Raw genomic sequence first — 15,168 nt, forward strand, 5'->3', positions numbered from 1 at the left:
GAGTGTGGTTGACATAGCCAATGATACCTTATTGGAGACCCAGCAGGTATCAATTGTAAAAATCTTCATGGGTAAGAGGGTACTTTGTATCCACTTCCCCTTCTCAGTGCTGGGATTTGGTGATTTTGTCTGCTTTGAACTTGTGCAAATCTTTGATTTTTCTATTTGTGTCTTTTTTTTCTTTTTAGAGAGAGAGAGAGAAAGAGAGAGGGGGGGGGGGGAGAGAGGGAGAGAAAGGGGAAGGGAGGGATAGAGAGAAGGGAGGGATAGAGAGAAACTATAAAAGTTAGTAAGTAGGGAGTTGGGAAGAATCTGGGGAAGATCAAAAAATATATTTTTTTTCAATAAATAAAAATTGTCTTAAATATATAAATAATTCAGAGATAGCAACATCAATAATAAATTAACGTGCTACTTCAACCTAACTTGCTACTAATAAGTCTCACACATGGCCTAGTAAAGTGTTGTACATGGGAAATTATATTAATGATAGATGAATGGATAATTTTCAAAGAATTAAAGTCAACAAAACCTATTTTATTAGCTCACAAGTATTAGGAAGGAACAATATTTTAGCTTTTCTTGATGATCTGGGGATAAAAAAAAAATACTGGCACGCAACAAGAGCTTGCTGACAGGAACCTGATATAACTGTCTCCTGAGAGGCTCTGTCACTGCCTGACAAATATAGAAGTGGATGCTCACAGCTGTCCATTGGACTGAGCACAGGGTCCCCAATGAAGGAGCCAGAGAAAGTACCCAAGGAGCTGAAGCAGTTTGCAGCCCCATAGGAGGAACAACAATATGAAATAACCAGTACCTCCAGAGCTCCCTAGGACTAAACCACCAACCAAAGAAAACACATGGTGGAACTCATGGCTCTAGCTGCATATGTAGCAGAGGATGGCCTACTCGGTCATCAATGGGAGGAGAGGCCCTTGGTCCTGTGAAGGTTATATGCCCGAGTATAAGGGAATGCCAGGGCCAGGAAGCAGAAGTGGGTGGGTTGGTAAGCAGGGGGAGTAGGGAGGGGATAGGGCATTTTTGGAGGGATAACATTTGAAATGTAAATAGAAAAAATATCTAATAAAAAAATTAAAATAATAATAATAAAAAAAATACTGGCATCCAAACATTCCAGAGAATTTTTGATGTCATTCTCTCCATCTCTCCCTTTTTGTCATTCTCTTCTGTTTTAGGGTTTTATTCCAGGGAAGTGATACTATGACAATGGGAAGTCTTATAAAGAAAAACATTTAATTGAGCTGGCTTACAGCTTCAGAAGTTTAGTCCATTTTCATCATGGCGAGAAGCATGGCAGCCTGCAACAGACGTGGTGCTGGAGAAGGAGCTGAGAGTTCTACAACTTGATCTGTAGGCAGCAAAGGAGACTGAATTTCACACTGGGTAGAGCTTTAGCATAAGAAACTTCAGAGCCCATCCCACAGTGACACACTTCCTCCAATAAGGTCACACCTACTCCAACAAGGCCATACCTCCTAATCGTGCCACTCCCTATAGGCCAAGCATTCAAACAATTGAGACTATGGGGCCAAACCTATGTATACCACCACATTCCACTCCCTGGTCCCTATAGGCTTGTAGCCATAACACAATGCAAAATGCATTTAGTCTGATGTCAAAACGTTCCTTAGTCTATCACAGTCTCAACAATGTTTAACAGTCCGAAGTTAAAAGTATCTTCTGAGATTTATGCAATCTCTTTACTGTAATCTCCTATAAAATTAAATAACAATGCAGATCACATATGTCCCACATATCATAGCACAGGATATACCTTACCATTCCAAGAGTGCATAATGAGAAAATACTGGACGAAAGCAAGATCAAAAATCAGCTGGGCAAACTGCAAACTCAGAGTCTCCATGTCTGATGTCAAAATGTTCTTCAAATCTCTAGCTCCTTTCAGCTTTGTTGACTGTAACACATTTCTTTCTTTCGAGTTGCTAGCAGCATTCCTCAGCAGGTATACCATGACTCTGGCATTTCTAACATCATGCAGTCTCCGAGGCCATCTGGGCTTCACGTAATGGCCTCTCTAGGTCTCCATTCAGGGACACCACTGAAATATGCCTGGTCTCAGCAGCTTTCCTTAGTCACGGAGGGTGACAGATCTCATGGCTAGAAGTCTAAACTGTATTCTTATTCTCTAGAAGAATAGAAAAGATATAGGTAATGTCTTTATTAGTCTCTAAACAAAGTTTTAAACTTCCACAAAGTCAGTTTGTTATTCCATAATGAGAATGATTTTGCGGGTCATCTGCTCATGGAGTACACTTGTGCAACATTTTGTGAGGAGTTGATTCCTTTTTCTGTTTGTCAGTAATTCTTTGATAATAACAGCAAACACTCTTCTAAGTCTATCACAAACACTGAATCATTTTATCATAATGGCAAACATCTGTAATATTTCTCGTTCTTCAAGTTACATGTAAGAGGTAAACATCTGCTTTATCTATTCTGCTTTCCTTAAAATGGATTACTTCATTTCAGTCTTTGTGTAAAGAAATATTTTGAAATGTGAAGACCTAGGGTAGAACCAAACTCAACTGGAAAAAAGTCAATGAAATGATTCCTAATGATATTCTGCTAGTCTCATAGATTGGTGCCTTGTCCAGTCTTATAGAGGATTCCTCTAGCAGCAGTTGGGTGTGAGTGTAGAGATCTACATTTGGACTTTATTCAGAGAGAGACTCTGAATTGGAGGCTATCACATTGTCCTTCACCTAGGAGATTGGAAAATCTAGTGGAAGAAGGCATGAAAAGATTGTAGAAATCAGATAGTAGCCTTCCAGTCTGCACCAGCAGCAGGCCACCTTAGGCCTGAATTTGGTGGACAGTCCCATGGTCCCCAGTGGACTCTCTACCTGCCAGGTGCCCTTGCAGGGTCTTAGGATAACTAGTGAGTAGAACACAACATCTGTTTCAACAGAACCATAGGTCCCTGGGGCCAGCTGGAGCACAGACACTGGAACCTCGCCTGATCAGTGGCTCGGGATCCTTCCAATTGGTACTGTTCTACCTTGGTTTCAAACTCAGAGGGCAGACCCATAGTCTCCAGAGGACGTACAACTCCAGGCGCTTTAACACTCCCAGGATCTTAGGATCCCAAGACTCCAGGAGCTTGGTCACACTACCATCTCAGGTTCTCAGAGGAAGCTTGAGTGCCAAGAACTCTGACACACCCATAATCTCAGCATCACAGGATCCCCAAATCACAGGATCACAAAGAAAGCTGGACTCTGAGAAGTTCTGACTCAACTGGGATTACAAGAAGGACAGGCTCCAATCAGATATAGTGAGGGCAGGGAGCACTTGAGATAATCAGATGGCAGGAAGCAAATGTAAAAGCAGAAGCAACAGAAACCAAGGTTACTTGGCATCATCAGAACCCAACTCTCCCACAATAGCAAGTCTTGGATACAGCATCACGCCAGAAAAGCAAGATATGGATCTAAAGTCAATTCTCATGGTGATAATAAAGGATTAGAAGAAGGACATAAATAACTCCCTTAAGGAAATAGAGGACAACACAGGTAAACAAGTAGAAACCCTTAAAGAGGAAACAGAAAAATCCCTTAAAGAAGAACAGGAAAACACATACAAACAGGTGAAATAATTGAAGAAAACCACCCAGGATCTAAAAATGGAAGTAGAAACAGTAGAGAAATCACAAAGGGAGACAACTCTGGAGACAGAAAACCTAGGAAAGACATCAGGAGTCATAAATGCAAGCATCACCAACAGAATACAAGAGATAGAAGAGAGAATCTCAGGTGCAGAAGACACCATAGAACACATTGACACAACAATCAAAGAAAATGCAAAATGCAAAAAGATCCCAACCCAAAAACATACAGGAAATTCAGGACACAATGAGAAGACCAAACCTAAGGTTAATAGGTATAGAGGAGAAGGAAGATTTCCAACTTAAAGGGCCAGTAAATATCTTCAACAAAATTATAGAAGAAAACTTCCCCAACCTAAAGAAAGAGATGCCCATGAACATACAAGAAGTCTACAGAACTCCAAATACATTGGACCAGAAATAAATCCCTTCAGTCACATAATAATCAAAACACCAAACGCACAAAACAAAGAAAAAATACTAAAAGCATGAAGGGAAAAAGGTCAAGTAACATATAAAGACAGACCTATCAGAATTACACCTGATATCTCTCCAGAGACTATGAAAGCCAGAACATCCTGGGCAGATGTTATACAGACACTAAGAGAACACAATTGCCAGCCCAGATTACTATACCCAGCAAAACTCTCAATTACCATGGATAGAGAAACCAAGGTATTCCATGATAAAACCACATTTAAACAATATCTTTCAACAAATCCAGCGCTTCAAAGGATAATAAAGGAAAAACTCCAAAGAAGATAGCCACATGAACAAAATTCCAATTCTAACAACTAAAATAACAGGAAGCAACAATGACTTTTCCTTAATATCTCTTAATATCAATGGACTCAATTCTCTAATAAAATGAGATAGACTAACAGACTGGTTATGTAAACAGGACCCAATATTTTGCTGCATATAGAAAACCCACCTCAGTGACAAAGACAGACACTACCTCAGAGTAAAAGGCTGGAAAACAATTTTCTAAGCAAATGGTCTCAAGTAACAAGCTGGAGTAGCCATTCTAATATTGTGTAAAATCAACTTTCAACCTAAAGTTATCAAAAAAGATGAGGAGGGACACTTCATACACATCAAAGGTAAAAACCTACCAAAATGAACTCTCAATTTTGAACATATATACCCCAAATGCAAGGGCACCCACATTCATTAAAGAAACTATAGTAAAGTTCAAAGCACACATTGCACCTCACACAATAATAGTGGGAGACTTCAACACCCCACTCTCATCAATGGACAGATCATGGAAACAGAAACTAAATAGAGACACAGTAAAACTAAGAGAAGTTATGAAACAAATGGATTTAACAGATACCTATAGAACATTTTATCCTAAAACAAAAAGATATACCATTTTCTCACCACCTCATGGTACCTTCTCCAAAACTGACCAAATCAGTCACAAAACAGGCCTCAGCAGATACAAAATATTGAAATAACACCATGCATCCTATCAGATCATCACGGACTAAGGCTGATCTTCAATAACAACATCAATAATAGAAAGCCCACATACACATGGAGGCTGAACAACATTCTACTCAATGATAACTTGGTCAAGGAAGAAATAAAGAAATTAAAGTCTTTTTAGAGTTTAATGAAAATGAAGCCACAACATATCCAAATTAATGGGACACAGTGAAAGCAACCTAAGAGGAAAACTCATAGCTCTGAGTGCCTCTAAAAAGAAGCTGGAGAGAACATACACTAGGAACTTGACAGCACACCTGAAAGCTCTAGAACAAAAGGAAGAAAACTCACCCAATAAGAGTAGACAGAAGGAAATAATCAAACTCAGGGCTGAAATCAACCAAATTGAAACAAAAAGAACTATACAGAGAATCAACCAAACAGGAGCTGTTTTTTTGAGAAAACCAAGAAGATAGATAAACCCTTAGCCAGACTAACTAGAGTGGCCAGAGATAGTATCCTAATTAACAAAATCAGAAATGAAAAAGGAGACATAAAAACAGAACCTGAGGAAATCCAAAACATCATCAGATCCTACTACAAAATCCTATACTCAAGAAAACTGGAAAACCTGGATGAAATGTACAATTTTCTAGACAGATACCAATACTTTACAAGTTAAATCAGGATCAGATTAATGATCTAAACAGTCCCATATCCCCTAAAGAAATAGAAACAGTAAGTAATAGTCTCTCAACCAAAAAAAGCCCAGGACCAGATGAGTTTAGTGAAGAGTTCTATCAGACCTTCAAAGAAGACCTAATTCCAATTTACCTCAAACTATTCCAGAAAATACAAACAGAAGGTACTCTACCCAATTCATATTATGAAGCCAAAAGTACTCTAATACCTAAACTGTACAAAGATCCAAGAAAGAAAGAAAGAGAATTTCAGACCAATTTCCCTTATGAATATTGATGCAAAAATACTCAATAAAATCCTCACAAACCGAATCCAAGAACACGTCAAAATGATCACCCATTATGATCAAGTAGTCTTCATTCCAGGGATGCAGGGATGGTTCAATATACAGAAATGCATCAATGTAATCCACTATAGAAATAAACTCAAAGACAAAAACCACATGATCATCTCATTAGATGCGGAGAAAGCATTTGACAAAATCCAACACCCATTCATGATAAACACTTGGAAAATCAGGAATTCAAGGCCCATACCTAAACATAATAAAATCAATATACAGCAAACCAGTAGCCAACATCAAACTAAATGGAGAGAAACTTGAAGCACTTCCACTAAAATCAGGGACTAGACAAGGCTGCCCACTCTCTCCCTACCTATTCAATATCGTACTTGAATTCCTAGCCAGAGCAATTAGACAACAAAAGGAGATCATAGAATACAAATTGGAAAAGAAGAAGTCAAAATATCACTGTTTGCAGATGATGTGATAGTATATATAAGTGACCTCAAAAATTCCACCAGAGAACTCCTAAACCTGATAAACAACTTCAGCAAAGTAGCTGGATATAAAATTTACTCAAACAAATCAGTGCCCTCTCTCTATAGAAAGGATAAACAGGCTGAGAAAGAAATTAGGGAAACAACACCCTTCAAAATAGTCACAAATAATATAAAATACCTTGGTGTGACTCTAGCTAAGGAAGTGAAAGATCTCTATGATAAGAACTTCAAGTCTCTGAAGAAAGAAATGGAAGATCTCAGAAGCTGGAAAGATCTCCCATGCTCATGGATTGGCAGAATTAATATAGTAAAAATGGCTTTCTTACCGAAAGCAATCTACAGATTCAATGCAATCCCCATTAAAATTCCAACTAAATTCTTCACAGAGTTAAAAAGGGCAATTTGCAAATCATCTAGAATAACAAAAAAGCTAGGATAGCAAAAACTATTCTCAACAATAAAAGAAGCTCTGGTGGAATCACCATCACTGACCTCAAGCTATAACACATAGCAATTGTGATAAAACTGCATGGTACTGGTACAATGGCAGGCAGGTAGGTCAATGGAATAGAATTGAAGACCCAGAAATGAACCCACACACCTATGGTCACTTGATCTTTGACAAAGGAGCTAAAACCATCCAATGGAAAGAAGGCAGCATTTTCAACAAATGGTGCTGACTCAACTGGCGATTAGCATGTAGAAGAATACAAACTGATCCATTCTTTTTTTTTTTCTTTTTATTTTTTTTCTGTAACTTTTTTTATTAGATATTTTCTTTATATACATTTCAAAACTCCTTGTACAAAGCTCAAGTCTAAGTGGATCAAGGAACGCCACATAAAACCAGAGACACTCAAACTTATAAAGGAGAAAGTGGGGGAAGAGTCATAAACATATGGGTACAGGAGAAAAATTCCTGAACAGAACACCAATGGCCTGTGCTGTAAGATCAAGAATCAACAAACGAGGCCTTATAAAACTTCAAAGCTTCTGTAAGGCAAAGGACACTGTCAATAAGACAAAATGGAAACCAACAGATTGGGAAAATATCTTTACATATCCTAAATCCTATAGGGGGCTAATATATAATATATATATATAAAGAACTCTAGAAGTTGAACTCCAGAAAACCAAATACCCCTATTCAAAATGGGGTACAGAGCTAAACAAAGTACTCTCAACTGAAGAATACCAAATGGCTGAGAAGCACCTGAAAAAATGTTCAACATCCTTAATCATCAGTGAAATGCAAATCAAAACAACCTGGATATTCCACCTCACACCAGTCAGAATGGCTAAGATCAAAAACTCAGGTGACAGCAAATGCTGGCGAGGATGTGGAGAAAGAGGAACACTCCTCCATTGCTGGTGGGATTGCAAGCTGGTACAAGAACTCTGAAAATCAGCCTGGTGTTTCCCCAGAAAATTGGACCTAGTACTACTGAAAGATCCAACAATTCCTCTCCTGGACATATACCCAGAACATGTTCCAACTTGTAATAAGGATACATGCTCCACTATGTTCATTGCAGCCTTATTTATAATAGCAAGAAGCTGGAAAGAACCCAGATGTCCCTCAACAGATGAATGGATACAGAAAATGTAGTACATTTACACAATGGAGTACTACTCAGCTATTAAAAATAATGAATTCATGAAATTCTTAGACAAATGGGTATGTCTGGAAGATATCATCCTGAGTGTGGTAACCCAATCACAAAAGAACACACATGATATGCACTCACTGATATGTGGATATTAGCCTAGAAGCTCAGAATTCCCAAGATACAATTTGCAAATCACATGAAACTCAAGAAGAAGGAAGGCCAATGTGTGGATACTTCCATCCTTCTTAAAAGAGGGAACAAAATTCCCATGGAAGGAGATATAGAGACAAAGTTTGAAGCTGAGACTGAATGAATGACCATCCAGGAACTGCCCCACCTGGGGATCCATTCCATAAACAACCACCAAACCCAGACACCATGGCATGTGCCAACAAGAGCTTGCTGACAGGAGCCTGATATAGCTGTTTCCTGAGAGACTCTGCCAGTGTCTGACTAATACAGAAGTGGATGCTCACAGTCATCCATTAGATGGAGCATAAGGTCCCCAATGAAGGAGCTAGAGAAAGTATCTAAGAATCTGAAGGGGTTTGCAGCACCCTAGGAGGAACAACAATATGAACTAACCAGAGCTCCCTGCGACTAAACCACCAATCAAAGAATACACACAGAGGGACTCGTGGCACCAGCTGCATATGTAGCAGAGTACGGCCTAGTTGGTCATCAGTGGGAGGAGAGGCCCTTGGTCCTGTGAAGCTTATGTGCCCTAGTATAGGGGAATGCTTGGGCTAGGAAACAGGAGTGGGTGGGTTGGGAAGCAGAGGGAGTGGAGAGAGGATAGGGGATTTTCAGAGGGGAAACTAGGAAAGTGGATAACATTTCTAGGAAAGGGGATAACATTTGAAATGTATTAAACAAAATATCTAATTAAAAAAATCAGAGAGGATATAAAACATGGTTCACTGAATCAATTAGCATGGTGCATATGGTCTCATAGAGACAAAAGAGGCAGGCAGGGGGCCTGAATGGATCTGCACCATGTCCTCTATGTATGTTATGGCTTATAGCTAGCTTTGTGTGTGTCTCTCCCTGTGTGTCTGTGTGTTTGTGTGTGTGTGTCTGTATGTGTGTGTGTTTGCCTGCTCTTTTCTTCCTATTTGGTTGCCTTGTCTAGCCTCGATGGCAAAATGGCTTTTCCCTTGTCTTAATTATAACTTGTTCTGTCCTGTTTTTCTGTAGTTCCTTAGAGGTCTGCTCTTTTCTGAAGACGAAGCAGAAGGGAAGTGGAGGGAGGAGACATGCTAGTTGGGATGTATTGTATGAAAGATAGATGTATTTTCAATATTTCTTTTTAAAAAGAAGTAAAATTAGTGTGTCAAAGGAGGGAAATATTGCCAGAAACCAGGATGTAGGAGGTAAAACTACACTGAGAAAGAATTGCTGAAGAAAACATTTGAGAGTCGTCAAGTGATCTTTTATTGTTAAAAAGTTTTAGTTGCTAGTGGAGTTGAAGCTTAAGAAAAAATATTTTCATAAACTAACCTTCTGAATTGGATATTAGTCTTTACTTCTTATTTGTGAGGTAGGAATCAACATTGTAAGAATTATTGTTAACTATTTATTTGTTGAAATTCCATATTTTCATAATTTGCTTTACATTTACATATACATACGTATACATATATATACACACATTATATCAAATTATTTTAAAATAAATACATATGTTATATATCTACCATGAACTCTATTCGTCCTTTTCTTTTTGTTGGACAAGCTTTGTTTTCTCATCTATTGGCTGAGCCCAGAGCTTCACACATGCCAGAGAAGTTTTCTTCTACTGAGTTATGTCTTCAACCCTCTTTTTCCTTATTAAATTTTAGGGGGCATTGATCTCACTAAGTTGCTCAGGCTGGCTCTGAGTTTACTTAGGACTTAACAAAGACACTGGATTTTTTTTTTAAACCTTTTGCCTCATCAACCTGAATAGCTGGTATTTTTATGGTTGTGTATTTCTGATTTAAATCTTTAATCTTTCTTCTCTTAGTGTGTGCTTGATTTGTAAACCTAAAGCTGCTTATTGATCCTAGCTATTTTTACCTTCCCAAGTGGTGTATGTTGTCTTCACCATATTTTACCTCATCCCTGCCTGTCTTTCCATAGCCCCACCTCTCCAGTTCAGACCCTTATGTCTTCTGTGGATTATTGCTACAGCTCCCACTTGTTACCTCTCTTATCTTGTACTATTGCTAAGCCACCTCCTCAATGTGCACATGTGTTTGTACCATATACATATCTCCACAGACTTAGAAGTGCAAGCTAAATGTGTCATTGAGAACCCATGCTAGTTTCCTTCAAAAACCTTGGATGAGGGTTACCATAACAACCACCCTGAGATAGCAATCAGTCATTCTGACAAGTCTTTTTAGAAACCATCTATAATATCCTAAGATATTATGGAAGAGAGGGTCTGTAACAACATGGTTTTTTCTTCTACTACCTCCTCCTGCTCCCATGAGCATTCACAGTGAAATTAAGGAGAATCAGGTTAATGAATAGGGCATGGGCATTTGACAGTGGACTTCCAGATGATTCAACCACTTCTCCAAAAGCCATTTTAGAGAACTTAATCTTCATCAGGCAGCCTCCCCATGCATGCTATCTGTGTCTGATCATATGAATCACTTAGATTTTGCCCTGATGGCAACTGAGACGACTGAGTCTGGAAAGATGGAGGGAAGAAACCGGCCCAGGGAGCAACCCTCAAGCCTGCTGGCTACTCCTTACCTCTGTTTCCATGTGTGAGCCTCTGAGTACTGGCTCAACCTCTTCTTTTACATTTGTCTTTGTTCCCTGGCTAGTACCTGCCACATCCATGGCCTCAATAGCCACCTATAACCCCAATTGATTCATCCTCTTGAGCCTGCACTGTGAACCTTGGGTTTGTGTCTTTTCTGCTCTAACATGGTCTTCATTGTCCCAGCCACATATCAAAACAGAGTGACAGGCCCTTTCCTCCATGGCTTCTGTTCCTGGGCTCTCTATTTCAGCAATCGCACCACCATTTACCAAATGACCTGGGTTAAAAATGATCCCCAGAGCTATTTCTGCCTGGTTCAATGTCCAGTCAAGGTTATGTATGTTTGTTCTACTTCTTCATCACTGACTCTTCTAGCAACATCTAATTTTCTGTGCAGGAACCCTGAACCAGTTTCCATTTGCCTCCCACATGGGAGGTGGAAACTGATGCCCAATTATGTCTGTCTCACTGCATCCAAGCTATCAGACAAAGGCCAAGGGAGCACAGTAGCTCACAGTACAGATCCTTCAGCCATAGCTGAGATCCTTTTCAGTATGCTTCAGCCTTTGCTAACCAGTTTTGTTTGGTTCCTTCTCCATCCTTCTCTTCTGGCTAATGCCGACTAAGCTTCTAGTATTCCAAGTAGCCAGAAACCGTCTGTAACAACTCCACTCGGCTTTGACAAATCTAGCGTGATTAAGGGGTCTCCAAGCTACTCTTTCCATGTGCTATTGCTCTTCACATCTGTCCTTCAAACCACAGGCATCATACAAAACAGTCACTGGCTTGCATAGACCTGGGAATTATGGGGAAAACTTGGCAGGAATCAAAGGAAGCTCTCAATGTAGATCAAGGTCTCTCCACTTCTTGATATTCCTCCAGGAAGGGATGAAGGACACAGCCACCACTTGTGCCTCTCTTCTCTTGCAGTTGCCAAGTTCTCTTTCCTAAATCTCACCCTTGAATTCCCAGGAGCTGCTCCAGATGCAAACACTAAACACTAGGGGACACTTCAGCAAATGAGAGTTCCCTACTCTATCTTGGTCTCTGCCAGTTATCAGGGCTCACACAGACCCTGATCCACGGAACCCCAGGACCCTGTGAATGGCAGAAGTGATCTCCCGGTTGCGCAGGCTGTAGATAAGAGGATATAGAAGTGGTGTGACGTTGGTATAAACCAGCGCTAGTGTGCGATCCAGTCGAGGGGAGTAACTGGATTTTGGCCGCACATACATGAAGGTGGCACAACCATAATGCAGGAAGGTGACAGCCAGGTGTGAGGCGCAGGTGGAGGCAGCCTTGCGTCTGCCTCCACCACCATGCAGGCGGCGCAGGGCAGAGGCAATGGCCCCATAGGAGGTCAAAATGAGCATTGAGGGCAGCAACAGCAGCACCAGGCAGGCTCCTAGCAAGGGCAGTTCATCCACATAGCTCCGTGTACAGGCCAAGTGCAGCAGTGCGGTGATGTCGCAGAAGAAATGCACCAGCAGGCGGGAGCCACAGAAAGGCAGGTGGAACACTGCCACCGTTAGCCCCACGGATACAGCTAGTCCTCCAAGGCAGCAGGCCAGGGCCAGGCGTGCACATAGACCTGGGGTCACTATAGATGCATATCGCAGGGGGTGGCAGATGGCCACGTAGCGGTCATAGGCCATGGCTGCCAGCAAAAAGCACTCAGCCCCACCCAGTGCCACAAACATCTGCATTTGGACAGCACAGCCCAAGAATGAGATGGGACTGCCCCTGCCATGGCCAGGCATGCTCAGGTCAGCTAGAGAACGGGGCACCACCACTAGCGTGTAGCAGAGTTCAATGGCTGACAACTGGCAAAGGAAGAGCAGCATGGGTGGCCTGCTTGGCACGGAGATCACAGCCACCAGGATGAGCAGGTTACCACTCAGAGTGGCCAGGTGCACGGCCAGCAGCACCAGGAAGAGAAGGGGCTTCAGATGTGGAAACTCAAAAAAACCTTGAAGGAGAAAGCCACGGGGTATGGTGTTATTGCTAGGGATGTCCATGCACTGGAGTCAGGCGGCACCTGTGGGAGAGAAGCAGAGGAAGAGTGAGCCTGTGGCAGTGGCCTTTCTGACGGCTGAGAAAGGATTACTTGGGACTTAGAACAGAATAGGGAGGGGTGGCTGCAAAAATGGTCCACGATTCACTACAGGTCCCTCTTCCCTACCACATCTCCAAAGGGATATCTTACCAAGTAGTGTAGCTTTTCCTGTCTTCCATACTAGATCTAAGTAGCTGCTTTTTCAAATTTCAGTTTCCAGAGAAGTCCTGATTCCCAGAGGAGCCTTTGGTCTTATATCACATCATTCCTGACCTCCATATAAAGAGTCAAGCACTGGCCACACTAGGGTTCTGTATTACCATAGGTCTTAGACTTCAAGGTCCCCCAAAGCAGGATGTGTCCCGGCCTCTCTACTTCTTCTCCATCCTCTTCCTTAGCTAGCTTTGCCACTGTGAACTGCCTTCTGAGTTGTGTCATGGACTCATAGAGTACAACATATATACGGGTCTTCTAGACAACCTCACTCAACTTCTTAGTTTTAAAGAGGAAGATATAACTGAGCTGGGATTGGGGCTGGAAATACAGGCTTTAAATTCTCAAAGAAATTAATAAAGAGAAAGAAAGAAAGAGAAAAAAGAAAGTAATTTCCCAAGACTGAATCCGGAAGTCTCCACAGCCCATATAATGTTCTAGAATCAGGTCACTGGAGTCAAGCTGACAATATATATTACTTTAACCTTCACTAGAGACCTAGCGTTATGGTACATACTGGGACAGACACTCAGGCAGCCAGGATGCTCTGTGGGAGATCCTGTTGGAGTTGTCAGGATCCAAATTCATCAGACATTGTGACTGATACACTAGAAAAAGTGGTGTGTGTCTGTCTATCCTGGCTCAACTCTCAAAGTGAGTACCTTCCTCAGTTGTCATCAGATCCCAGATTCTCTCTCTCTGTGACTCATCTGTAAGTAACAGTTGGGAAACATTGTCACTCTGAAGGTCTACTCTGCTGCTCAGAGTCTTCTGAATGTAACAGATGTGGGATGTAACAAAGGCTGTGGGACCTGCAGGAGGATGTTTGACCTTTTAACAGATGTTGAAAAAAAAAACCCTATTTTTAAAAATTCATTATGGCTTTTAAACACTTAATCCTAGACTCAGACATTCAATGTTCTAATCAACATGGACTGTGTAATTTGTTCATAGTCCTCATGCCAGGGTGCAAGAGTGGTGAAGTCAGGTGAAAACGGCCACACATAGTTGAATGAAAGAGCTGCAAGGAGAATGGCTTTTTCCATTGAATGCACCTTTTAGAGAGTTTTGATTTATAGACACCATCTTATTCTCTTTCTTGTAGTATTTGAAGGGAGCATTTACTAACACATTCTATTCTAATGGAGAAAGAGGCGGGTGGGACAGGAATAGGCTTGAGAGGGGTAGACTCACTTCCAATGGGGTTTAAACCCTTCCCACCTTTTGAGAAGAGGTGGATTTTCCCATCTATCGAACACATTCAGCCAACTTGAGTCCTGTGCCCATTCTCAGCCAGATGCTGCAGCATTAGGAATGAAGTTCAGAGAGACAGAATTGGTGTCTTGAGGTTGCAGGCAGATCAACCTTCTGGAGTGCCCAAGACAGAGACAGCTCTTGAGCTGCCTCTGCTGGCCTCCTTACCACTTCCTTTTCATCTCTGTACAGAAGCTAGTGGAGTGGGCTCTAGAAGGAGAGACAGACACAATCTGTTTTAATTTCTTCCCTTTCCATGATGTAAACCAGGCAGATGGCAAGAAACATTGGGTGGTGGATCAAGCACCTGCATCAAGTTGCTCAAGGAGAATCATGTTTCAAAGTAAGGCTGCCTAAAACAAACCAGATGGGTCAACTAATTGAACATGACCAAGGGGCTATTTCTGCTTTGCTTAGCTTTTCAGGAGGGATTGATATAAACTCCAGGAATGTAAGCTAGCTGTAGTAGGCTAAGAAAATGGAAGTATCAGCTGGCCATGGTGGTACTCAGCTTTAATCCCAGCACCGAGAGCCAGAGGCAGGTAGCTGCATACTCTTCCAAAGCATCAGTGATTCAAACCTGCAGAGAGAGAGAGAGAGAGAGAGAGAGAGAGAGAGAGAGAGAGAGAGAGAGAGAGAGAGGCCTGGATCACACTCCTCTCTCATAAAGATGAGGGTGGAAATTTTCACTCTTCTGGCAGATTAATAG

The 15,168-nt window shown here is 41.3% G+C and overlaps 1 protein-coding gene across 1 annotated transcript; it reads right to left on the reverse strand.

The window, feature by feature from the left end:
- Positions 1 to 12,000: 12,000 nt before the first annotated feature.
- On the reverse strand, positions 12,001 to 12,954 carry Olfr455 (olfactory receptor 455). Its single transcript, NM_001081301.2, has one exon. The coding sequence runs from the start codon at positions 12,952 to 12,954 to the stop codon at positions 12,001 to 12,003; it is 954 nt and encodes a 317-aa protein (NP_001074770.2).
- Positions 12,955 to 15,168: the final 2,214 nt, after the last annotated feature.

The sequence above is a fragment of the Mus musculus genome, chromosome 6, assembly GCF_000001635.26.
Source record: "Mus musculus strain C57BL/6J chromosome 6, GRCm38.p6 C57BL/6J".
Taxonomy (NCBI): Eukaryota; Metazoa; Chordata; class Mammalia; order Rodentia; family Muridae; genus Mus; species Mus musculus.

Bases quoted from the DNA above. Each gene is read 5' to 3' on its own strand.
- Olfr455 (NM_001081301.2), bottom strand. From the start codon at position 12,954: ATGGACATCCCTAGCAATAACACCATACCCCGTGGCTTTCTCCTTCAA.